The following is a 27,940-nucleotide window of genomic DNA, read 5'->3' as shown; positions in this document are numbered from 1 at the left end:
TGATTTTTTTTTAATGCCGCTCATCGTGATTTATGAGACAGCGATGTTTGAAATTTCTCGCAGTGAAATATGATTCTCCATGTAACATATTGTTTGAAACTGGACTTTCTGAAAACTGAAAATGGACTTTCCTTTTTGGAAAAAGAACATTTGTTCATCGGGAAAAAATGTGTTGCAAGAGACAAGAAAATTTTTGCAGTGTATTTATATGTATGTATTTTTTATATTTTAGTGTAAAATTGATAAAAAGCATTGAAATTTCCAATAAAACCATAAGTAGTAAGTAATTATCTTTAAAAAATTATGTACAATATGATTATACATTTTTTTAAGTAATGTATATGTTTATTATTTTAAATATTCAGCATCTCTTTTTATCTAAAATCTAAATTCTAAATCCAAAATAATCCAAGTTGATATATAAATATTAAATATCATAAAATAAATTATATTTTCTGTTTCTTTCTTTATGATGATACATTCTAAAAATATTTTATAATAAGTTTAGAACTATAGCAATTTTAGTTATATATATTTTCCTTTGAAATTTTATAATTTTATATGCTATTAATAAAATGCAAGATAACACGTGATTAAGCGTAATAAAAATTTAACATATATATATATATATATATATATATATATATATATATATATATATAATCGCGCGTATAAAAATTCAGAATAAAATCTTAAAATCTTGGATTTAATACAATTCTGCCAAACGCATGAGTGTCAAATTGAAATTGCAGCCGCGGGCTTTCAATATCTGTTGCTGGAAAGGAAGCAGCGTCACTGTAACGAGGTTCCAAGCGCAATGTAACGAGATATTGTTGCTACGTGTTTGTCCCCAAAACTCCGACAAATTGAACCCCGCTTCTCTTTCGTGGCATGCCGCGACACCATCAATAAAAAAAATAAAATGGTTTATACGCTATATACTTCTTTTTTATCGTCCTCCTGTAGTTGCAATTCCACGTATGTACGTCTCTGGAGAACAGATAGGTGAAATATGGAGTGGTCCAACTGATCACGCGATGCCATTCCGTAACGCAATGCCCTTTCGTATACGAAATATTATTTATACAGTTTTTTTTTCTACCAGTTCGGCAGACGAACTCTGCTCTCGCACTCAAAATGTTGCTTTACTGAAATTTCAGGTCAAGGTTTAATTTATCATTCGAGTAACTCCGATTGAAATACATTCACTACATCGAAACATAATTAAAGAAAATTTTTTTAAATAAATTGTATTGACAATTTCGTTATTTTATTCGACGTTATAAAAAAATTTTTACGTTCAAACAAGCACTTGTTTGATATTCACATTTTGCTGAAAAAAAACTTCGCCAGAACTACTAAAAGAATTTTTAGATTTTTGCTTCTAGCTTTAATTTTTCTGAAAAAATTCAGACATATGAACATCGCAGTAAGCATCGTAGAAATGTCCTTCTAGCTTTCGTTGGATTAAATTTTCGTATGATGTGCCACTTGTAGGACAGACCATTCGCTCAAATGAGAAATCTTCATGTCATTTATGTAAAGAACTGTGCTCGCACTTTTTTCTCTCGATTACATCGCGAGATTATGCTATGATATATGTATATATATATATATATATATATATATATATATATGGGATTCCGAGAACCCTCGATCGATTTTCGAGAGAAATAAAAGAATCCCACGCATTCTTTGAGATAAATGCTGGGAGGCTGCGTATCCTCAAGTCAAATTAGAACAAGAATTTACATGATGCGTTCTCAATTTTTAAATCTAATTCACTTATTGACAATCCGGGTTTTCAATTAAGCGAGAACGAAAAAAAATCGGACGTTCTTCCTACGTAATAGGTAGGCAGGTTGCTTGTAATGAATAAAAGATTAATATAATTTTTCTAAATAATAATTTTTCTAAAAATTTCAAATTCTAATCGCACTTTTTTTCATTATATTTTAATGCCATATTCTTATACTATATCGCTTGTAGAAAATATATGAAAATATATATGAAAATTTTATGTGTTGTATTTATCAGTACCATGTAAATTTTTTATATTTTATATGAACATTAAAAATTAAATCTATAATTTATTAGTAATGTAGAATTATTAGTAATGTAGAAATATTTTTATGATAAATATATCTGAAATTTTGAATGAATCAATAAATGCCATAATATTTGTTATAAATTCGGCATTTATTTAAATTGTTATCGATTTTTGTTGATCGCGACTTGATTTATTATTATTTATAAGAATTGATATCAAATTTGATGCTACAAATGAATAATTAACGCATCAACGAATACATAACTCAAAAAGATACTTGATCTTCGTGATGGCATACAACTCGTATAATGCTAAAAAATTCATTAATTAATTTACATAGTTTGACAAAGTATGTTCGATTTATCGAACTCAACCTTAACTACTTGAAGAAAATCCCAGAGATGTAATAAGAAGTTCTGGAAAAAGTTTTACCATCTTTGAATTGTCTATTTTATAATTATTGCATCGAAGAACAAGTAAAATGTTATATAATAAGTAATAAATAAAACAATTAGAATGTCAGTATTTTTCATGGATAAAATAACTTGCTTTTTAAAGATTCCGTATAAACTTTTCATGGAGTTTTCTCAGAGATATTTTAAAGTCACTAGACCAGCAATAAATTGATTAAAGGGCTGTTTCCACGGATGCAAAATGCAGCGTGCACGTTAATTACAAGAAAAATGTAATTATGAAATAAGTAGAGTTACTAATGAGAGAAGCAGAAGAACAACGTGCAAGTACACGGTCGCTGCTTTTGTTTTTTTTTCTACTGCATTGTATATGCGTTGTCCTTTCTTCAAACATATTTAGTGAGACTTTACAAATACGTATAACAGCCACGTGCGGTGCTAATTTATTAAGTTTAGTATTTTCTGTTTTCACATCTTCTGCAATGTGAATTTTTATACTACAACAAACAGAATTGCCTACATTAACAATACAGTTGAAATACACACGTATTGTAACCTAGCAAATATTTTTAACATACTTGCTTGTGTTCCTGGAAAAGAAAATTATCTAAATGAAAACAACGATTTTTTATTATAACATAATACTTGATATGAAAAAAAAAAAGATTAAATTAGTTTATTATTTATTTTTTTAATGATATGTCCTTTTATAATTATATCAATATTTTAATGTCAAATTACATTAATAAAATGAAGAGAGAGAAAATAATATCTAAATTTTTTGCAAAAACAGCACATTAATGTAATTTTATGACAAGCACTAAGAATAATATAAGATGTACTAATTATGTAAATAGATTAATAATAGCGGAGTAAATGCAAATGAAAATTGCTCGCTATGGCAGATATGCAGATTCAGCAAATTATAGCTGCGCTTATTGCTCGTATCCGAGTAATGAAAAGTAAAATAATTGAAAAGGTAGAACAATGCATGGTACTTTAAATGACAGCAATATGCATAAAACATTTTGGCGATTGATAGTGAATTATTCCTTTTGTCATATTTATATAGTTCGATTAAATCGAAGAGAATTAATAAAATTTGAATTCATTGTATATCCGACAAGGTAATAGCACCTTCATGACACGCCATAAAGATCCTTTATCTTCCGCCTTATGCCTATCACGGGTCACATGACCGGAGACAGGAATCAATCGAGGGGCTGTATCTTTCACAAAGGTATCTTCTGCCGTTCTATTCTGTCTTCTCTATAAATTGTCTTTAATTTATATTCGCTATTAAATCACAATCGACCAAATTGACTCACACAGTTAGCCATAAGTTAGCCATAATTATGTTTCCCGTAGGTAAATTTATCGCTCTATTCAGTTCATCACTTGTATACCCTATAAATTGGCACTATTATTAAATCTGACATTTGTACGTTACTTAAGTTTAACACATTTAATGTCGGATTATAGAAAATGATATATATATATATATATATATATATATATATATATATATAAAATTATCATAAAATAAAATTATAATAAATTAATAGATGTGTATTATTATTGTTAATGAATCTCTTTCTAATTTATTTTGATATATTTTATTATATTATAAGAATCTGCAGATGTACTTTAACAATTTCTTTTCTTAGAAATTGTAAAAATACATATTTTTCGAATTTACCGCTTATCATTTACTTGATATTTAATTTATGTTAACTTTTGTTTTGAAGATTTATTTCTTATTTGCAAATACTGTTTATAAAAATTGATTTTAAATTTATACTTCCTCTCCAGAGAAATTTTAGACTCAATTCAACTCAATTATCATAAGCTCCAGAAATAAATTTTTAAGAGGCGAAATCTTGAGATTTGATAATAAAAATTGAGATGAGAACGAATATGGAAATTTATAGAACGGAATTGAGGTGGAAGGAAAAATAGAGAATAGAATTTTATTTTTCCAAACTTATTTTCTAGAATTGCGTTAAAAAAATACATTCAGCACGGCGAATGTATTCATCTCGTTCGCCCTCGCGATATTATCTCGTGCAATTTCCCCAGATTCAAATATCGAGGCGACGAATTTGTTCATTATATTTACCATGTCACGTTGTCGCATATCCATATTTTCTGATTCCGCCGACAACGAACGTCAATACGGTATCACGGTGATAAAACGGCGTATATCGCGCGACAGTGCACGAGATGCGAGTGCCAACGGTATAGTATGTTTGTAAAGCCCCAATTTCTTTTTGTGAGACGTTGCGAGGGATGAGTCCGTCATACGCAATATCCCGTTGCGAAGGAATCGACGGCGAAGGACGAGGGAAAGCTTGCAAGACTCTCTCGATAGAAGTTGGGTGGCGAAGGGGTGAAACGGGGTAAAGGGAAAATACGCGCGCACGTACACACTCGGCTTCGCCGCCCTGCCGATCAATAGCTACAGGTGGCAGCCATTTCCTAGCCAACGTCGGCACTTGGCCTCTCTCTCTCTCTCTCTCTCTCCCCCCCCTCCTTCCCTCTCTATCTCCCACACAACACACACTCTCTCTCTCTCTCTCTCTCTCTCTCTCTCTCTCTCTCTCTCTTTCTTTCTACATCTATCTTCCTACGTTATCCTTGCGAGATCACCCACGTTATTGTTAACGATGGTGGACAGCGTGAACTCGACCAAGCGTACAAGCTAAGAGCGTAAGAGCATTGTCGTGCCTGCAAATTAGGTAAGAAAAATGTGATACAGAATCGTATTTAAAATAAGTATCTTCGGAGAAACGTCGTTAAAGTATCAACGTGCGGAAAATTGAGAATTGAAGTGGATCAAGGAAGAAATTTTATTACAGGATTTATCTAAAATGCTCTTTTGCTAATTATGTTGCTACGTTATGACTATGAATAATCTTCTTTTTCTTTCTATCAGATCCAATATTGAAATCATTCGTGGAGATGAACGTAAATGAAATATTATATGAAATATACAATATGAAGTATACAATAAGAATTATTAGATATTAAATATACCGTCGGATAAAAATGTTTTAAAACGTTATTTTAATACTGAAATAATGATAATAAACGAGGAGTTTACATATTTTAATAACATCATTATCATTACTCAATTAAATTTTATTCTTAGACGTTTGATCTTTTTCGTGATCATCTTTGTGTTTCTTACCTTCATATCTGAATATTAAATCACCGAAATTCGCCGTGTTAACTTTAAGGAAAGAAATGTCAAATTTAATTTTCAACGCACGTTCCTCTCACGTGTCAAATATACATTAGGACTTGAGGAAACTTGCTTTGAGCAATTCTACAATAAATGAAAGAGAGAGAGAGAGAGAGAGAGACAAGCAAGAATCCGGTTCACTCGTTACAACGTGTGATCCGTAGGAACATCCCAGCGAAATTCAGGGCACCGATAGGAAAGTTTCTGCCCTGCACGAAGCATCGTTGCAGTGTACTAATTTGAGATTCTCGGTTGACTTCCTCCCAAGTCTTGTATCTCGCAGTGCGATTACAATGAACGCGTTCTCCCGGCACTACAGCTGCTTATTCATCCCCCGTATAGGAATACACCCGCGCCACTTCTCACGTTGTTCCTCGTGCGTCACTGACGAAATTGCGCTAAATCGCGGAAACGCGGCCCCTCCGAGATCGGGTTTATCTCGAGCTTGATTGCGACGCGAAACGAGATTTGATTGGGCCGCCGGCAGTCAGTCGGGCAGTTTTTAATCGAGTCGATCGATCACGCGACGCGCACAGAAGCTCTTCCGCTCCGTAAAAGACGACGGGAAGCGAGTCACCTCGAATAACAACGAACAAGATTAATAAAGGAGTTAATGAACAATGCCGTTGCGATAAGAAGCAGCGCTTACAAAGTCTATCGAATTTCGGATGTACGCACCGCTTCGACGACGGAAAGATCGCCGGAGGAAAATTGAGTCTGCTCGATAGTGATCTACTTAACATCGTTATTATCGTGGATTATGATTCATTGTTAATTGACTAGTGTCGTAAAATCGTCGGTCTATCAAAAAGTAATAAATTAGTATAAATTGTACTTTAAGGGGGAAATGGAACATTTTATGATTTTTCGGAACGTGAACGTTTTGGAACTGAACGTTTTTTTCAAAATGATAAAAGATTCAAATCAAGTTTTCAGCTCTACTTTACCTCTCGCGTGGAATCTTTGCGTTTCCATGAAACGAATTAATTTTCATAGCCGCAGCTGATATCCGGAATCGCCTTTTCCTTCAGGAAATAAAGGGACAGCGCGAAGTACCAAGCCGCGGTATCGATTAAAACGCGTATATTGCGATTCATTTCCGTCGGCTTAATTAGAACGGCCACGGAGCCGCCGGAACAAGTCTGTTCCGCTGTTCCATGTACATGTATATATGTACATACATCGGCTAAATTTCCAGGAATATCCAGCGGAATGCATAGGGCTGATTTTATACCGCAAGCCTCGACCTGAATATTGGTGTTCCGGACCGATAATAATTAAGAGCTTGTTGGTGCGATATCATGAATTAAGCGTTATCATTCATCACTTCATTCACTTACTGATAATCTCCGTACGTCATCCGATTATCCGTTTTCCGAATTTACATTGCGCTACTTTAATTAGAAACCTTATGGTGTCTCTCCGTCGATGAAGCTTGTAATTAAACGACGTAAAGGTATTTTTCTCTTTGTGACCTTTCTCTTTCAACTTCGAGAACAAGATATAATATTTTATGTATAATTAATCTAAGTAAAAGCGTACAACATAATTAATATTTAATATCTGTAATTAAATCTCAAATGATATAATCTAAACAATTTATATTCTAATATAAAGAAAATTTTCCGTTTTCATCATAAATTTTTAAAAGTAGAAAATTTTAATTTAGTTATATATTTTCTTTGTAATTCTATTTTTTGATATAAATTTATTTTTTTCGAAGAATAAATACAAAAAGAATGTAACATAATTCTTTTCTCAGTTAGTGTCAGTATTAGTGGCTCGATACTTTTTGAAGATTGAGCTTGAGATTCGGAAGTAATGATTAGATGCTTTTGTGTATCACAATTATTGGCTAACTTCCAACGTAATTGAGGCAAAGCTTTTTGGCAACCTTTCGACATCGTCAATTCACAAAATATTTTCTCCGATCATCATGAATGCACAGTTCTTATGTAGTTGAAGAATTGTGTGGCGAATCATAGTTATGTAAAACAAATTCTTAAATTCTCACTTCACTTATTCTCGGAGTGGAATACTTTGACAAGCAGAACAGAATGATTTAAGATGTTTATTTATCAGGGATATAAATTTCCGCATTTGAGTCACGTATAACTATCTAGTACTCTTGTTTTTTTCAAGTCAAGATATATTTATATAAAGCCAAGAAAGATACAACGATAAACAAGAAAATATATCACAAACTTTGAATAAATCATTGTAACTTCAATGATGAATAAATCTTTTATATTTCTCGACAGTCGTTCTCTTTTCTTAAAAATTGATTGTTTACATAATGCAGTGCAACTTTTGCGAAAGTTTATTTATAAAAATGTTTATTTTGGAAATTTTATCTTGGTTACAACAAACGATATTTTTTTCGATTGCCTTAGTTTTTAAATTTTCCTTCAACGTGATGTACAGGAAATGCTTCAGCGCAGCTATTAAAGTCATCATTAATAATTATCCATCCTTAGGCACGACACTTTAATACCTGACAGCTTCATTAGCGAACTCTGTTATGGATGACCCTGTCGTAAAAGTTTAGCATCCTTCTCGTTATCCCTTTAATGGACTATATGCTCGTTGCCTTTACGATCTGTTTGACACTGTTGGCAAACAATAACGAATTGCTGTCACACCATACACTGCGCCGTCACAAAATTGGTTTCAACGCGATTTGTTTTTCTTGTGGTAATACTGTTTGACTTCTAAATATTTTAAATCGATTACATAATAATAATAATACACAATATCATCTACGAAATATTGTCAATATGAAAAATTGTAGATTATAAAATTATAGTATATTTCCCATTGGAGATGTTTAATATATGATGTTTGAACGTGTAAAATTTTGAAAACAAGTTTTTCTATTGTTAGAGCTTCATGATGAAAATGAAACATGTATATCTCCATATCTCGTTTTCAATTCAGTCAGGAATCAATAACGTACAACCGCTAGTTAATTTCATTCGGCACGATTTAATTATCAGATCTTAATGGGTGGTTTGCTATTAAATCAAAATGGTAATCGATAATCCTCAACGGTACAAAATAACAATTAATTATCAAATCAGACTTTTTGAAATTTATTGAGTTTTGTGAGAACAGTTATTAAAGTTATTATTAATATAGGAAAAGTTAACATAGAAAAAAATTAATTTTAAATAATTATTTAAATAAAAGTTTGAGATTTTTGAAGATAATGTTTAAATTTTTCAGGACATATTTAAAGTTTTATTATAGACAGTATGAGCTACTATTTCGATTTAAATAAGAATCAATTTTTTCAAATAATGATTCTTTTAATATATATAATTGTTTACATATCAGAGGATTACAGAAAATATTTACTTTTGCAAAATTGAAGCTTAATAATACAATAAAAAAGAAAAGTAAAAAATTGAAAAGTTGAAAGTAAAACTAACAAACTTGTTAGATGCTACTATAACAATATATTATATTTTGCTATTGATTGGTACTGGGTAGTGGGAAATTTTACTGTGCATCCGTTTGTTATATTCTGACGTAAACAAAGACTGATCGCTATCAATCAGTGACTTTAATATTTATTTTGTGGAGCAATCACAACAAATTTGTCCAAACAATTATTTCTTCTATAATAAAAATACAATGCATTTGTTATATTAATTAATTAATTAAATTTGGACAACTTTTAGCTTCAATATAATCCAATTAATAGTACGTTAATAAGGATTTTAACATGAGAGACTGCTTTTCACTTATTTTTCAAACGAAACTTATTATTCCTCAGAATTCATTTAATTTTTTTTATTCCATAATCATATGTAACCGTTTACGCCTTTACTTGCGCATGTAATTTTTACTGGTCGCAAGAGAAAACTTCCAAACTAATCTCCAGAAAAAGGAGGGAAAAGGTAATTTCCGCAAAGTGGTAGCACATAACGAGATCTCGTGGGAGTGGAAGTCACGTTTTTCTTGAAAAGTCGCTTGAAGAAATTCGCGCCGTTTATAAAGCCACAAAAATTATTCGACTAAAACTCGGAACTCCGTATTTTTTTTTTTTTTGTGAGTAGAGTTTAAGATCCCCCGATATCCTTACGCTCTCACTGTGTTTCCTTACTTCAGCTCCTTCGAGGATCCATTCCAGCGACAAACTTATTCTATATTTAGAAAAATAAATCAGAAATAACTCGCTCAGGTCCAATTATTATTGCACCTCCGCGGCACATCATGGCGGTGGCGTCTCGCGCCGCGGCCGTTTTGCCCGTTGAATAAAAAATAAGAGAGAACGGAGCGCGAGGTGAAACGATGTTGTTCCCAGTGGAAGGCGGGCGTGCCGATGAGAAATTGGATTAATTCTGTATACAAGCGAGCGATGGGTGCCTCCACCAACATCACACAATGGTATCCGCAAAGCACAATGTTCCGGCTAATGACATCATCAGAACTTACGCACTATGCATTAAAGGAGCCGCAGCTTCAAAACGCATTTCATGCGTTTAACATCACAAACGCAAATGTAAAATACATCACACACAATACATTTGCATAGTAAACAATGTTTGCTCCATATTTATTATTACATATGTATGAACGAGACATTCCGTGTATACCGCGACGTTTAAACCAACAAATTTAATATTCGCAGTAAATTATATAAATTCTTCCGACTTTCCGATTTTGCCGTCTATCATAAAATGTTAGTAAACAATTTTCACGAAAATTATTAATGCAGCTAAGGGAGATATTTTAACCGTAATATTCCTTTTACATAAAAATATTAATCTTTAATTTTTATATATCGTTATTAATTGCAATAATGTTTCCTTATGTTACCTATTAAAGACTCTATTGAGGGTTGAACCTATCACTATTGACGGCGCTTCAATTCTATGGGATAACAGCTGGATATCGGCGACATAGTACGCTTGGCAGTTCGTACAGTCAAATCGCCACGTAACAAACGGATGTGCACACACGTGCGACATGCTTACAGGGATGATATCTGATATGGGATAATAGATTTGAATCCGTTCCCCCGATACATGCACGTAGAGATGCGCGCACGTATACGCAGATCGATGCGTCGTACACGGGAAACGACACTCGTTTAATTATAATATTGTCTGTCACGGTGTAATGATGTAAATACGTCACGCGGCAAAGCGTGACGTTTCCTATTACCACTGTATCACAGTTTTTTGCGTGCGACAGAAATTTCCGTTCAACCAAAATTGAAAACGTCGCGACACGAGAGAGAGAGAGAGAGAGAGAGAGAGAGAGAGAGAGAGAGAGAGAGAGAGAGAGAGAGAGAGAGAGAGAGAGAGAGAGAGATTATTTTTGTGACTTTTATATCGCGTATTTACGGTGCTGTTAAGATAGAACAAGTAGAATATCAGATTAAAGTTTCTGTGTGTATATGTATGTATATGTGTGAGATGCACTTGCCGCAGTACGCATTATGCGTCATATATGACATAGTAACGTTACGTTACAACGTGACGTATTATTTTTATATGTGGTAAAAATTCATTTATTTTGATTTCTTACAAAGACCGAGAATTTCAATTATAAATATTAATTTTGGACTGAAAAGGGTCGCGTTTATTTGTAATTTTCATCGTACATACTGTTATGGGACATACATGGCAAAATATTTGTGCTCTATGATGACATTTTGACCGTGATCAAGATCAAATCAAGATCAAAAAATGAAATTTATTTAATTCAATTGTTCTTACAGCGGGAGTGAGTTGCTCTTTATCAAGAACGAAAATTTTCCTACTTACCGCGTGGAGAAAATCGGATAACGAATTGTTGGTAGACGTGGCTAGATTGATTAGATTCATTTGTTATAGTCGCGCCTTCTCGTCTAGAGCGAATTCCAGGCTACGAAGACAGTTCATCTTCTCTTGTACCTCAAGTTTGGTAAGGACAAGAGATCAGTTGGTGACGCTAAAGATCACTCTGCGGAACTCTATTTCGAGTTGACACCGTCGGAGGATCGATCGTCGCTAACTCGATGTACTATTTACGAAATTTTCGAATGGCGAGCACGTATAGCGGAAAATGAGGTCGTGTGTGAAAATAACGAATGTTACAGAGTGACGATGAATATTGCGCAGAAGAATCTTCTTTGTTGTTAGGGCATAAACAATGTAAAAATATATATTATTCTAATTTTAATGCGATTCTTAGATTAATAAGTATAAGAATATTAAAATAAATATTAAAAAATATAAAAATATAAATATTATTAGTCGTTGATATTTTAAAAAATTTTATGTTTAAAATTTTTATATGATGACAAAGAAATTGTTAATATTCTGTATTTAAAAAATTAACTGCGTAACATCTATTCTTTTTTTATTTTCTTGAGTTCTTGCTATAATAATAATTTACAAACATAACATTCTTTTACATCGAATAGAAATAAACATTATAATAAACGTCGTCTTCGTAATTATAAAAGACGTATTAATTTATAAATTTATATCTATTATTATTATTTCTCTAGAAATTTTAAATAGTAATCGAAATGCGTACACACCGATTATTTCTTATTAGCTCAATCGTGTAGCACTTCTTAATCATTATTTGTATATATAAATGTTTTATAATATATATTGAAAGTAGTTATATATTGAAAGTTTATATTTCGAATATAAAAAAAAATAGTTTCCCTCCAAATAGTCAAACTAATACGTAGGCTAGAAGATATTCCTGAAATAAAGTTTCTTCGGACGCTAGCCTGCACTTAAATTCATCGAGAGTAGACATAGAAGCACTGACAAGGGGAAGAGCATCCTATCTGATCGGCCGCAGCAAGTAGAAGTAGTGGCTAGCGCGTGATCAGCCGACAAATAGCAAGAGCTAAAACCATCACGAGGACTTGCTCTTTTTATGTTAGACTGACAAAAGATTATCAGTGATGAAATTATCATAGCATCGCTCGATACAAATATCAATTAAATTAAAAATGTATATCATTGAAACATATATGATAAAAATATAAAAACGTAGTTTGTTTTATTTTACTTTTTTCTAAATATCTGTAATTTGTACAAAAAGTAAAGTAAGTAAAATTAAAGTAAGTAAGTATAAATTTTTTAAACAATTTACAAACCTTTTTCTTGTGTTTTACTTCAAGAGGAGGAGGATATATTAACTATCAAAAGTCTTTCTGTCATTTATTAAAAAATATATTAATTATAAATATCTTCTTTTATAGAAATATTAAAAATTAAGTTATTTCGTTTATACTTTAACTTTTTTATAATTCTTTCGTTAATGTTTTCAATGATATAACTATAAGAAAATATGTTCTTTTTAAATTTTAATAGTTTTTATTATTATATATAATTAAAACATTCTTAGATAAAAATCTGAAAAATTATTACATTTAGAAGAAATAATTAAAATGTCTCTATTTTTATTGTTTGTATAGCGTGATATTTTCTATTAGTTGAGCTCTTAAATATGTTATATATTAATAGCTGATGTTACAACGTAATGCTAACAGTGTATATATGTATATTAATAATTATGTTTGAGACTGTTTCATTTCCGGGTTATACGTAATTTTCTGATTTAAGTTTGCTTCGACTAACAAACACACCAACAAGTATTGCTGCATTTACCGTATACAAATTATTGCGTTGAGAATACACAATTTGTCATATTTATCTAACGATAATGGAACATTATCCGCGTTAGCTCTATGTAATACGTATTACTAGCGTTTCAAATTTGCTATGACAACACTATCGTGTATACGAGAAACCGGTAGAGCGAAACTCGCAAATCCTGTACGTGGGAGCAAAATGCATGTACAATAACGCGGAACGATGGCGGTCTCCGGCTAAGCGTGGTATTAAAGTATACAGTAAGCTCAACAAGTAGCCACTGGGACAAACATCGTTTTATGGGGAGGGTGAAACTAGGGGTTGCTTTGTAACCGCGATCGTTATAATCCCAACGTACAAACGAGGCCTGGAAACGCGTATCATCGATCTTTGCAGCGTAGCGATTTATCAAGCTATAAGAAGGTAGATGATGAAACGAAGTTGTCTCTTATCTATTTTTATATGAGAGAAAACCGAGTGTCAAGTCAAGTGGAAATCAAATCGATGATAAATTTATGTATTATGTATGTGATTGCGACTTAATTACGCAAGCATTAAACAACTTATGTTAATCAATTTCAATCAAGTATTTCATCACGTTCTTTTTTATGCAATTGTATGATTAAAGCTTACATTATATATATATATATATATATATATATATATATATAAAATATAAAAGTTATATTGATATTTCTTCTTATTATAATTTTTGAAAATATTATGAAGTATTATAGAATTTCTATTTCCCATGATGATATATTTTCAATTATTTCATTTTATTGAACGATATCGTATAAGTTTCAATTCATTGTAATTTAATAAAGAATTACTGTTAGTTATTTAACCGTATTTGTCGAATACGTGGTTTCATATTGAATGCGAATATTTGTGTATTTGTTCGACACAATCGACTAGAAGTCCAATTGAACGCGGTCGTTTCTCGATTTCCTCTCGAGTTAATGTTTCCGGTTGGGCTGTGGGCTTATTCGATATTCGAAAATGTAATAGAAGAGCCAAAAGCGCAATTGATTCATGGTGAATTCCATTGCTATTTATAGATAAACGTCCTTAAATTTTTTTATCTGGCAAACAAAATCGAGTCACGCGTGTGAAAAATGAAATATATTTCTTGCATCATCTTGTATATAGCTTGACTATAAAAAGGAATTTCGAGGAGTTTCACGTAACAAAGCAAGTACGTCGGGAGAGCTTCCGTTTGCAAGTAATTTAAATAAAAAGGTTGACACATTTTATACAACAAACATAAATAAACAATACAGTACGGTTAAAGCAATTATTGCAACTCGGTAAAAAGTGAATTAGTAATAATAAAATAAAATTTGTTAAACGTTATTTAGTTTTACATATTTCTCGTAAATCAAGAAGGACAATTTTAAAATAAATTGCAACAAATTCGCTTTGAGCGACGGATTTAATTAACGGTCTTGCTATACGTTGGCAACTTATGCCAACGTGATATCGCTCAAAGGGTTAAAAGCACGGCGAAATTATTGTCCGCGTGGTTAACGAAAGTCGGATACGCGTATTTCCGCGCAACGATGACGATAATTTGAACGTATCTGTTCCACGTGGAATTTCGTGCGCACAAAAGAAACACAAACCGCCAGCACGTCGTGTATTCGCAGAGACAGACGGCGATCGCATTGCGTTGCAACGCAACCCTAGTTTCGCAGTCTCTCCCCTCGATTTACCAGTTTTGATTTAATCATGGACGATACGATCACAACCGCATGTATTTTGGGCGGCAAAAAGTGAGTCACCTGAAACATTCATATTGATAAAATTATCGAGGCAATGTGCATTTAATGAACCTAATAAATATAAACAATAAATGTAATCGACGAAATACACATCGTAAAGAATTGCTTGGAGAACCGTGTAGTGAAGTTAATAAAATGAAGAACATAAAATTCTTTCCTCTTCTTTCCCTCTAAACATAAAATGCATATGCTTTTCATATTTAACGAAGAGATACCGTGTATTTTTATCTCTTCTCATATGAAGATCGTATATTATTTCATATTGAATATAAGACTGCTATATTTAATCTTTAGGATCATAAATACCCCTGACATTCGAGCCGTGTACCGCATACATTTTTTAAATAAGACATAATAGATTTCTTTTTTCATTATATTTAAAACTAGTGCGAAATATGCCTTCGTGGAAGTATTCTGATATTCCAGTGACGTCACGTAACCAGTCGAAAAATCGCAATAAGCCAGCGTTTAAGGACACAGGAAATAGAAGGCACAGGAATAGTCATGATATTGTTTGACGATCGAGTCTGTCGTTGGATTGACAGCAAGAATATTCTCTTCACGTCTTCTCACGTCCCCGCTGACCCATTCTGTCGCCAGTATTACATGCAAACCACAACTCCTCGAGGTTTCCATGTAAGCGTGCTATTCATTGTTGCGTTTGCAAACGCAGCTCGAGCTCGCGTCCTTGTCCCGATCATGGTGGACTCATTCCTGCGTTCCGAACATAGACAAGCATGACCGATTTCCTCGCCAGGATAATTTTGTCTCCGCCTCGTACGTCATCAGAGGCTACCTAGAACCGGGTTATTCGTCGTAGATTGCGGGGGGGTTGATTTGTTTGCGCACCGCTGTAAGGCGATCATCCATCGTGGATATTGCGTGTTACGGTGGCTCGATGCCACTTTTGCGTTTCACTCGTAATATGTAGATATTTTCTTGATATGCATCATTTGGTATGCATCATTTCAATTCAATATCGATTGAACTCGTGCTAAAAAAACATTGAAAATGGATTTACAAATTACAACATTATTTACTCATCATGGTAATGGATAAAAAATTTAAGATTAAAACCGACGTTTCTATCTTATTTGAAAATATTAGGTAGAAATATTGCGTCACGAGAAAGATACCATGCAATGCACAAATACAGACGAAGTGACATGATGGCTAATGTCGCAAGATTGCGTTTAGACGCCTTCACCCGCCCTCGTTGAACATGTCGAGATATATCGATCATTAACATCCTCATACGAACAGGCTGCCTACGCTGTCTTCGCTAATTAACGTGGCTCGTAGAATTTAATCCCCTTAACGCGCGGCGTAATGATCTACAAAATGGCAACGTGCTATTCGATATGATCTTGGTCGTTCCGCCATTCTCACGGTATCGCCTGAGATTTTCGAGTAGCTCCGAAAGCTCCGGAAGCTTCGCGCTTCGCTGACCCGTCGATCGCGTGTCACCCACGCGAATATTAACTTCGGCAATTAATATAGACGAATATCGTGCTGCTTCTTGTTCCCCATTTCTCGTCACTCGAACGACAGACGCCCACGTTCGAGGGATATTATCCGTGAGCGCCACGATGGGGTCATTATGGGATAAATTAATATACGCCGGTATATATTACGAGCGCGAAGCGCTTGAAATTCCATTCCACCTATTGTTCTATCTCTTTCGATGGTATCTTCGTTTTTCTCCCGAGCAGCCTCGTTTGCGTGAATCCCACACTCTTTCGCATCGTTCTCGCCTCTGTGATATTTCTTCGTCTTCTCCTTTCGTTCCCGAAGATTAGTCTAATCGTGTCATCACCACGTCCGATTGTATTTTCCGCTCTGTCTCCAACGTCGCTTCTTTGTTTCTCTCACGATGCGGCATAAATTTTTCGATCTTTATTTTTCTCTTTATATTTTTTCTCTTTTTTTTTCTTTCTCTCTCTTAAAAAAAAAAAAAAAAAAAAAATTTTTGTATTTTTTTATGCTCTCATCAAAAATAACTTCTAGTAACGATTGACATTTTGTTACGTGAACATGATTTTTAATGAGTATTTATATCTGTGTCTTGGTATCCACTTTAATGTTGTGCATGTGCCAATGGAAACTGTGCGACAAGTGATATTACGCGAAAATTCTGACCGCACGAGAGGCCGGTAATAACAAATTTTGGCCACAATGATATTAGAAGGACGGCCAAGCGGTAGCGTTGCGTTAATCCTGCCTAGCAGAACGGTTAACGAAGCCATTTACATCGCAATTACTATGATTCACGTAACCATGAAACTTGGTTGCAACCAAAATTTGTCTCGTTGCGCGGCAGATTAATTGCCTGATCCGCGGAATGCGACGGAAGAGAGTGCGGCTTCCAAAACGCGGTGAGACGAGTCGACTGCTTTCTACCGCATGAAATCAGTTTGCGTTGCGCGCAGGACTACTTCGGGACTGAAAGTTTATCAAATCATTTTGAAGAAGATATTAATTAATATCTGCGAAATAGAGCATTTCCTTTTTGATACCAATTTAACTGTAAAATTTTAGTAGTGAATATTTATGTATTTATGTAACGTTGGATATTTTTTTATGATAAAAATATGTAGCTTAAATTGATGACTTTATTTTGAAACTAAAAAGACTTTTGATTTTTAAGAAAATTATTACTTATTTTTATAGTGTGTTTGCTACAAAAGTAATTACCATCATATATTTCAAAAAATAACGATAGAAAAGAGAGAAAAGTTTCTTTTTTCATATAGTAAGAACGTATTAATTTAAATATGTTATTTAATATTGTTAAACATCCAATTGTTTAAGATAATTAAATAATAAGTAAAATAATAAGTAAAATAATAAGTATATTGATAAAAGTTATTAATAAAATTAATAAGTATATTAATATAATATTTATTAATAAAATAAAAAATAGATTATATTTAACCTCCAGATAATTAGATAAATGCACAAGAACAAATCATGTTGATTATGAATATTTTAATTTCGTTTTTTTAAATTTCTCTAGAGTTCCTAATTTAATAATATTTTTTAATACATGTACAATAAACTTTCTTTTCTTCTTTAAATAAAATCGTCTTTTGTTCTTATTTTTCTTCAAATATTGATATCAATTATAAAAGAGCGTGTATTTAGATATGCAAGATGCGTGTGAAATGAATGTAAATATCTACAATACAATGAACTCAGATCCATCATTTTGTTAATCTGAAGGCAAGAGATCAGTCATTTTTTGATACAAATCTCATCATAGTAAAAAAAATATCAGTTAATAATTTCCCGACAATTGTGTAAAATAATTGTGCATGTACATATACGTAATCTGTATATACGTACAAATTTATTACTAGTTTAGACATGCGACAGCGTTGCGAACTTTAAATTCGTAATTACAATATCGTCGTGGTCAACTATGCCTGTGGGAGAATCAAATCCTCTAGTCGCGTGGGTGATTTTCTTGATTGAAATTATAGCTAATGAGGACGAGTGTATATTGCAGCACGTCGGTACGTTGATTAAGTTCAACAAACTTTGTCTCGTGGAATCGTCTCGCGAGGAGGAATTATATTTTTACCATCTCAAAGTCGCAATTCCTAGAATATTATCCTTGCAATTGGATTTTATTTTACTGTAACAATAAAGTGCAGCTTGTCACAAACTACAGAACATATATTATCTAATTAATCTTTCTTCAGATTTGATGTTAATTTGAATACGAACGAAAGCTTAACTATCGTCAGATAAAATTAATGTAAATGCTAACTTTTTTCTTAACACAAAACTGCTGCAATCTACAAACATGTTTTATTCATGCTATTAAATTATTAGTTTTCATCGCTGATATTTTTGAGTTTGATTTCGCAATTATGGCTTCATCGTGCGTGTGACCATATGTACATTTGATGCAACCATTCGAATTTCACAGAGCATGAAACATAATTGAGGTCAAGCAAGTTTCTCGTTTGTGTTGTATAACAATTATCAATATTCTACATTTCACGTGAAGCGAAAGCTTTCTAAGCAAACATTGATTTTGCGCCATACTAAGTATATCATAATTAATCAATAACCGGATCTTATATTATCTAGTCTTTGCGAGATCCTAATTTCCTTAAACACTGGTGGTTAGATTAATATAATGATTTTCAAAATACCTAAAATATCAGCTTGCCATTTCAGGAAAAGTAAGATTGATCATTTCACAATGTATATGCGCTCGCTCTCAAGAACTGACATCCTATACAACGCAACGAAACAAAGCCAGATATTAATTTGCGCTGGCAAATATTTGTTTGTGTCTAAACTTTCTAACGAAGTTACGTTCGACCAAACATTCCTCTCAAAGCAGCCAGCCAGCTTGCGAAAAGACTGTTTGCAAACTGCACAAAGTGGTATATGGCGCGAGAACTTTGAAAACCACAATATCGCCTTTAGAGTAGAAATCCATTTATCGCGCTCTCGGAATAAGTGAGAATTGTTTTTATGGGTGTAGATCGCTCGATGGGACAAGCTTTGATGATTACTCAATCCATTACCGCGATCGAGCCGTCCATAATGCGAGGCAAAAGTGGATCGAGTCCATCATTTATCAAATTCATTTGAAGCATGAAGTCGTATGTAAGTCGTATGTAAAGCGAACGTTATAAATGATGGGCTTGGCCTACTTTTGCCTTCCAGTCCCTCAATCGCATGTAATTAAATACGTTGATACTTCGTTTTCAGAATCGCGTGATCGTCAGACACCGGAGCCACTCATGTCGCTTTGAGAGCGAGCGATGACGGTCGCAGGAGATGCTTTCGCGGCAGGAGGGCGAGCCGCACGGCTCCATCTTACGCCAATCAAGATTCCGCAGCTGTAAAAATATCGCGGGATTGCTGTGAGCCGGGATCGGCGATCGCGAATCAGCGGCAAGCACGGGGGCTGGTACGAATATTTATGCCGGTACTCAACGCTGAGCAGGAAGTGACGAGAGGCGCAACTGGGATTTAGGGATCCTCTGATTTCCTCCATTGGCGGTATCGAAACACAGACTCGTCAGGATGTTGCGCAACAACGTGATGTCATTTATGAAGAAGGTAGGCGCATCATACGAAATTCCGAGATTGCAGCGGATCATTTGTTACATACGAAACAAATAGTAGTAGAGTTATCGAGTTACTGTAAAATTTTTTTTATCATGTTTATCCGATGAATTCGACACGCCGCTTTTGAACGCGCTTTTAATAGGAGCAAACGTCGAAATTGGAAATTGACCTCTCAACGTGATATTAATATGTAACGCCGAAACGTTGATGCTGCCCCCGGATGCCGTCAGGCGGCAGACGTGCGGCGAAACTTAAGCTGCAAAACGGCAGTTGTTACGACACCCAGTAGAATTAGTCTCATTCGATATGTATCGATATGATATTTCGTTTCGGATGATACCTCGATCGGAATGCGAACGAAATCATAGTCTATCTCCGAACGAATATTTTTAGACGTAAATGAAATGTAAAACCATGCAGATACGAATCACGGACGGTAAAATGTTCGTAATTGCATTACCGGAGCGTAGCCGTGGGAGTCGCGTGGCGATCCACATCGAATCGAATCAAGATAGAAAACTCCGGTAATCAATAGATCGTGCCCGGAGTACGTAGCCGGTCGTTATTTAACGACCGATTTTATCCTCATGGATACTCCCGACGCAAATCGAATATTCAACAGTTGGCATCGATCCCCCTCGAAATACGGAACACCCGGAACGAACGATCCCCATACCGCCGGATCTGGCCTATGCCTAAGACCCGGGATCGTTAGGTACAGCGTGATCGGTCCTGAGATCAATGTCAACGCAAAGCTTTTATCCGTACAAATCGACCGTTACTTCGCGAAAGTTACTTTAGAATTGTAAATTTTCTCGTAACACGATATTTCCATTTCTCCCTTATCAATGAGAGCTGTTCATTTAGCTATTTAATTGTGCTATGTATTTTAAGCATTCGATAGCTGAATACCACAAGTCAAATTTTAACGTCATGATGTTACAACATACGTCATCACAATAGTGTATGACATGTGATTGAAATTGAATATTAAAATTTGCTAATATTGGAAATTAATATTATTATATAATCGCATCAAATGTCACGATATTTAATATGACACCGAAACAAAATAGAGATATATGTGTATATATATATATATATATATATATATATAAAATAAAATATATATATATAATAAAATATATATATATATAAAATATATAATAAAATAGATATATATATATATCTATTTTATTCATATTCTTGGAAAATAATTAGGACAGAAAATAGAAAGGTAAAAAAGATTAAAAGCTTCTCTCACACTTCTATTATTCATGAACAATTAACTGAATTTGTTTTTGCGTTCCGGCGTTCTCGTTATTAAAACGAATTGGTAATTCAAGCGGTTGGTCAAAAATAATAATGCTGCGACAGACTCGCTATTAAAAGATAAAAAGTTCGTACTCGCGACACGTGTACTCACGGCACAAGGATTACATCCTTGATCTTCTCGTGTATAAACTTAATCGTGCATAGTCGGCGTTTCTTTATGCGCACACTCCGTTTCTCTCTGCAGAAAATCTCTTTGCGCCACGTTCGCGCTTTTCCAAAGGAAAAGGCCTGGCCTGGCGAGATGAAAGCTTTTGCACACGGCGTTCCTTCCAGCTGGTACCGCTGGAAATTTGTACGTCGGTCCTCCCTTTGCCTTCTGTTCTCAGTTTCACGGTAGCTTTGGAATTTCCACGTTGTATCATCTCTGCTGTTTCTTTTCGCTTTTCTCATCATCTCTATTCGCATTAATAAGGCGAAATGAGAATACTTGAAAAATATTTGAATTCGTGATTTGATTTTTGTGACTGTGACCTTTTCAGCTGATTAAATGCTGATTAAATGATTGTCTATAAGTACTAATATCGAAAGTAATTGCGTTACGTCTAATTTGCCATTTTTTATTTAAACATGTCACAAGCGATTTGTGTGTCATTCTATTTGTCGCTTCGCTTTCACGTCTATTTCTCCTCTTTTTCGTTTACCTCCCTTTCTCTCTTCCTTTTTTCACTCTTTTACTTTTTCATTCTCTGGAATTACATGAGGCGAAATTCTATTGTAGAGACACTGTTATTACACATTTGCCTCTAATGCTTGTTTGGACCATTTCGGCCAGCAATGCCGTTAAATTATTCTACTCTTCATGGAGAATTCTCAGCAAAGTTTTTGTCTAAACATTTGTATGTGCAATGTGCAAGAGTATTTTATGCGAGTATTTTATGATCAATGTTTGCCGCATGTAATATAAATTAAGAAAATTTTTTTAAATAAAAAACATATTTATATTCATGATATAAATATACCGGTGTAACATATTTTATATAAATACATAATATACAGGTGCGTATTTATATAAAAACATATACGTATCATAATATATTTCATTTCTAAATAGGTTTGATGATCAATTTATTCTTTTCATGGATTTATTTTTCAATCTTTTCATAAAATTTCCAATTTATATTCTATTTAGATATTGAAAAGCACGGTATAAGCTTTTTTTACGATGTTTTTTCTTCATCTTGCACGCGAATGTTCTGTCGCGTGGGAGGGACCGATTGTATCTATCGCAATGGTAGTTTCAAAATTTATCGAACCCATGGCGCAAGCTTATTTATTTGTTCCCTCGATGGCTTCAATATTCGGCAATGGCCTTAAAGGTTGATACGCGATATGACGGGAAAGTCCGTTTTTTATAGCTGCAATGCCGACAAGACTCTCTTGGCGATTCTTCTCCGAATATCGCCATTACTTTCATCGCTAACCTGGGAATCGGGTGCCGCCAAAATTATACCGAAGAGTAGACAGTTTTATATATATTTTATATATATTTTGTTACGTGTTAAAATTTATAATGCGCGTAAGGATTACATACATAACTGCTAACCGTAATGTAAGTCTGTCTCGCGAAGGGATCAATTGATAATGTGCGACGAATGAAATACGAAAGAACATAGGCATTTCTTTCACGGTTGGTAAATTATGAATTTACCATATATAAACGAATTCGATATAAGAAAAGTATATTTCGATTTTTTTTCGTGATATATATATACTATTGATAACATAAATTTGCTGCTAAAATATTAAATTCAGATATTTATAGAACACCTTTTATTCATAAGATCATTAATTGATCATTTTAAGAATAAAAAACCTAGTTTGATTAAAAATACAAAAATATCTAAAATTGAGACTTTTTTCAATTTTGACATTAAATTCTATTTAAGTAATGTCATTCACTTTCATATATAATCATTCATTATGCTTTTTCTGTTGTGCTTCTTTTCAATTGCTTGTAATTTCGCAACTCTATTCAAAATATTTTCAAAGTACCATGTATACGTCACGGTGCGACAAAGTGACGCGTAATCTTGTTAAAAGCGTGCTTCGCTCGTCTTCATTCTCGTTCTCTTATGGGACCAGAATTTTCAACTTTTCCTGCTTTCCCCGTCTTTCATCTCCATAGCGAAGGCATGAAATCCGCGACGTGCCACTAAATCATCAGCTTCACCCCTTCGCGTCACTTCGTCTCCGCGCGATCCCGTCAAGCAAACTTTTATTAACAAACTTTCGTTATAAAGCTGTATCAGTGCCAACGACTGGAATCCGCAAACTGTCATTTCCAGCATCACGAAAAGAAGAAAGGCTCACCCTCTCTCGGAGGAAAAAAATCATAAACGCTAAAAAAAAAAAAAGACCGGGAAAAATGCGAACCGATCTCCGACACTATACGTAAGCAGCCCCGACGAAATTTTCCGCTGAACGCGCGTTCTCTCCGCCCCTCCTGCCGATCGTAATGCAGGCAGAAATGAGAAATTCTAGAAACTCGAGAACGAGGACGAAAGGTCGGGATCCTGCGCGATTTTCCACCTCTCGTCGTTGTAGAAATTGTATGGGAAATGCGGCGCACGTTGCGCCCACGTACGGATCGACTTCTCGGTTATGATCGCACTTAATATAGTGTTTTCCAGATAGAAATATATTGCTACATATATTGTTATAAGTGATGGAGTAAATGTCGTAGTAATACAGTTGTCGGTGCCACGTCGGTGCTTTCTTATTCCATTTCGTTATTTCCCTGCGGCGGCTCATTGTTTCCGAGTACTTTGTATTTTATATCAGGAAATTGCTCTCGGTATATGTACACAAGTATATTATACCATTTGCACAAATGCAACACACATTGAGCTTTGTAAAATATAATTGATGCTGCGAAATTAGATCTATGCTTATTCTTATTTAACGATGAGAGAAGTCGATATTGTTTCACGTTATTTTTACATTGGATATTCGACGATAAGTAAATCGCTAATTTTTATTTAATGCAATAAATAGTGTGTTTGAAGATAGGTTTGACTGTAAATCAGCTGATGAATTCTGGAAGTCTGGTGATAATTATTTAAAAAATGGATAACTGTGATAAAAAAATTTTTAAAAGATTATAGATAAATATACAACGCGTTTAATTATTGTATATCATACACATTGCATTTATTGGTAATAATAGAACTTCTACGATTTCGTTTGTACCATATTATTTAACATTTTGTTAATTTACACACAATTTATTTTCAAATAATTATTACGAAAAGTTTGAATATTTTCTTTATATATATATAATAAAAAATTAATAATGTGCAATAAATTTTAAAGCCTTTTGAGAACTTAATTCTCTTAATACTTTTATTCATGCTTAAGCTACTTCAAAGTTGCATTAATCAGGTCAATATTGTTACCTGTTCTTTAATGCCAATATTTCTAATTTAAGAGATCTCTAATCTAAGATACTCTTCTGAGAATTATTTTCCAAGATAATCCTTTTTAATTGAAGTATGGGACGCGTTTCTCTGAATGTATATCGGGAAAAAATTTTTTACAAATGCTGCGTATTACTCGAGTATATCCTGCATGGATACTAAAACGTGCACTCAAAATCTTTTTTTCTACGCCACCACAGCCACTTGAGTTCTATGAGCAATTTCATTAACGGTTGTTTTTCCTTTATATCGAAGTTTTTCCTTTATATCGGAAAAAAGAAAGAGGGCAGAACTTTCCCCTAATCTGCCAAAGATTCAATTATTTGTATTGCACGTTTCCCTATAAATGTGAATAGGAATGAACTTTTATACTATCGCGTGAAAGGTGAGGTGAGGTCACGTCGCGTTTTAACACGCAATTGAATATTGTGATAACCGAGAACGCAAAATTTTATCAAGTCATTTATTGGATGGTCGCTTTTCAATAAACGAATTATCGTTTCGCGATGAGAATGATGAAGTGTACGAAAAATGCTTGAATGGAATTAATTCGCGCGACACGTGCGACAAGAACAAGCCAATAAAAACTGAAAAATCTATGCATTTGCATTTTTGCCATCCCGTATTTCAATTTAAACGCATGACTCATTTGATATTAAAGGTTTCCCATCGAAGTAGGTCGCGCGGGCTAACTTTTTCTAAAAAAAAAAAAAAAAAAAAAAAAAAAAAAAAAAAAAAGACTCAAAGGAGCACTTCATCTTCTGATGAAAAAGGAAAAAAAAAATGTTAGTATGCGCTCTTTACACCTATGCATTTCTTTGCGGGGCGCATAAAAATCGATAACTCTGCCGTACTGTTGTACGTCACCGTATGAACGTAGCTTCATCAACTCGTTCGTTGGTAAACGTACTCTGACATTTAAAGGCTCAAATTATTATAACCAAATCAAAAGATCGCGTTCCGCTACAGAAAGTCCACGCTCGGCAACGATTACGTCGTAGCTTTACGAGGCTCCTGTTGCCGCCATAAAGTCGACAGGTGTCAAAGCTAGCTTAAAAGCTCGACGGTGACGTGCAATTGCTCGCGTCATTAACACGTTTACCTGCCGCTACCTTTGTTCTTGTGACTCATTCGGCTGTTAATTAATTTGTCGTTTGATCGTTAGGTGTCAATGGAATTAGTCCTCTGTATGAATAGAAAATTATTGGCTTATTAATATAGCTCAGCACGTTCATAAATTAGCATCGTGAGCGTATATTTTCCAGCGACACAATCTTCAAATTATTTTGACTAATATCTGCCAATCTTCATTATTTTCCTTTTCACTCTGCGGTATTATTATTTGCGTTATTAATAAGTTGAACTTCTTCTCTCTTGCGCAAATTATATTTGCATAATATGCATTTTTATAATGTTGTCCATTACATAGAGTTTAAGTACGAGTGTAAATAGACTTCGTAAGAGGTAAGAGACTACGCGGACGATTTAAGATACTTCCTTGCCGTAAATAATTCGCCGAGTTAATGTCTTGCAAAATACGTTCAACTGCGGTCCAAGTGCGGTGTTATCTTTTAAGTTTTGCTCGCGTATTTCTCAAAACCGTCATTAGCAGTGTGAGCAAAAAATACAGCAGGAATAATCACATTTTTTAATTTACTTGCAATTCAAAGATATTAGTAATAGACTCTTATATTAGCGAGTATTCTATTTAATAAAACTGTGACAAAATATATATTACATATGTCTATTTGTTATTAATTACATTTTCTCTTTCATTTGAAATAGATATTTTTTTGCTTGCAATGAATATAAAAAGATCGTGCTTCCAAGAAAATTTTCTCGTTCAACAAACTTCAAGTTAGGAAACATTGCACTATTATATTGGACGGAGAACATTTAATAGTAGCCTTCGCGTAAAAATAGCGATAAAAGCGTAGTGCCAGCGAAAGTCCGCCGACTTTTCGTTATTACAGTCCTAAAAACTTCGCCCGTTAACGCCGAACCCACTCTCGCCATAACATAATTAAGGTGTGTAATATCACTCCTAAACTTATGACTGCTAATTTTGAAAAGTCCCACCCGGTCGCTCCCGGTGTTTTCGGCTCCGAAAATACGCCGCGAGGGATTACGCAGATAAACGACACCGCGATTCGGAGGTTTGGAATTAGAGACCGGAATTAGAGTTTTTTTTTTCTGCTGTCTTTGCAAAATACAAGCACGCTGGAGAATGTTCACATGTATATCTGACCGAGTTTTCCGCTTATCTTATCGGAGAAGAGGAAATCATTTGGTAGAACCGTGCTCTTTGAATACGGTAGAGATTTCCGATAAATCGGAAAAAGCACCTACTCTTCGACGCTACTTGTAATTCATATGCAAAAACCCCCCATTTTTTCAAGAGAACCGACCACATCATTCGATCGATCGTGTTGCTTTTCTAGCATAGAAAAGATTATACGTTAAGGATGTGTTTTACATTCCTCTCTCTTATTTATTCTGTTTTTTTGTTTAAATTATCATTATAATAATTAAAAAATTACTTTCATCATATTTTATTGATGCTTTTTTTACACGAAGTAAGATTTATATAAGTACGATTTTACATAGTACGTGATATAATTATTACTTTGAAAAGTTTTATCAAAATTAATTTTCATCTAAAATTGTGTTATATCTAATGTCTGTGAAGCTCAACAAAAAGTACATAACGTAAGTATCTAACAAAGACATTTGTAATCAAGTACGCGTTTATCAATCAGAAATATGAAAATTCTAATTTTCTAATTGATTTTGACTTTCTAGTTGTGAACTGATATAATCTATAATTATATTATATTGGTCATTGATATTTTTCAATTGATATATAATTTATTAATTGAAAATACAAAAGTAAGGATACTTTCAGTAAAGCGTTCGCTTTTATTTCTAATAAACGTCGACGTTAGCGCGATTTCCATGTGTGAATACATGCTTAATTAACTCCAATTTAAA

General features: G+C 33.8%; 1 protein-coding gene across 8 annotated transcripts in view; it reads left to right on the top strand.

Annotated features, from left to right (window-relative positions):
* Positions 1-27,940, top strand: part of Fife (regulating synaptic membrane exocytosis protein fife) — a 144,827-nt gene that overhangs the window by 16,837 nt on the left and 100,050 nt on the right. For all 8 annotated transcript variants that reach the window (XR_016139302.1, XR_016139303.1, XM_089076989.1 and 5 more), the window contains exon 2: positions 19,836-20,189. Coding sequence is in view for 6 of the 8 variants with exons in the window: in XM_089076989.1 (XP_088933115.1) it covers positions 20,154-20,189 (36 nt within the window). In the remaining 2 variants the exon portion in view is untranslated. The remainder of the gene's footprint in view (positions 1-19,835; positions 20,190-27,940) is intronic.

The sequence above is a fragment of the Pogonomyrmex barbatus genome, unplaced genomic scaffold, assembly GCF_055798465.1.
Source record: "Pogonomyrmex barbatus isolate J1 unplaced genomic scaffold, ASM5579846v1 scaffold2, whole genome shotgun sequence".
Classification (NCBI taxonomy): Eukaryota; Metazoa; Arthropoda; class Insecta; order Hymenoptera; family Formicidae; genus Pogonomyrmex; species Pogonomyrmex barbatus.
Note: the sequence above shows the minus strand (reverse complement) of the source record. Positions and strands in the feature narration are given on the sequence as shown.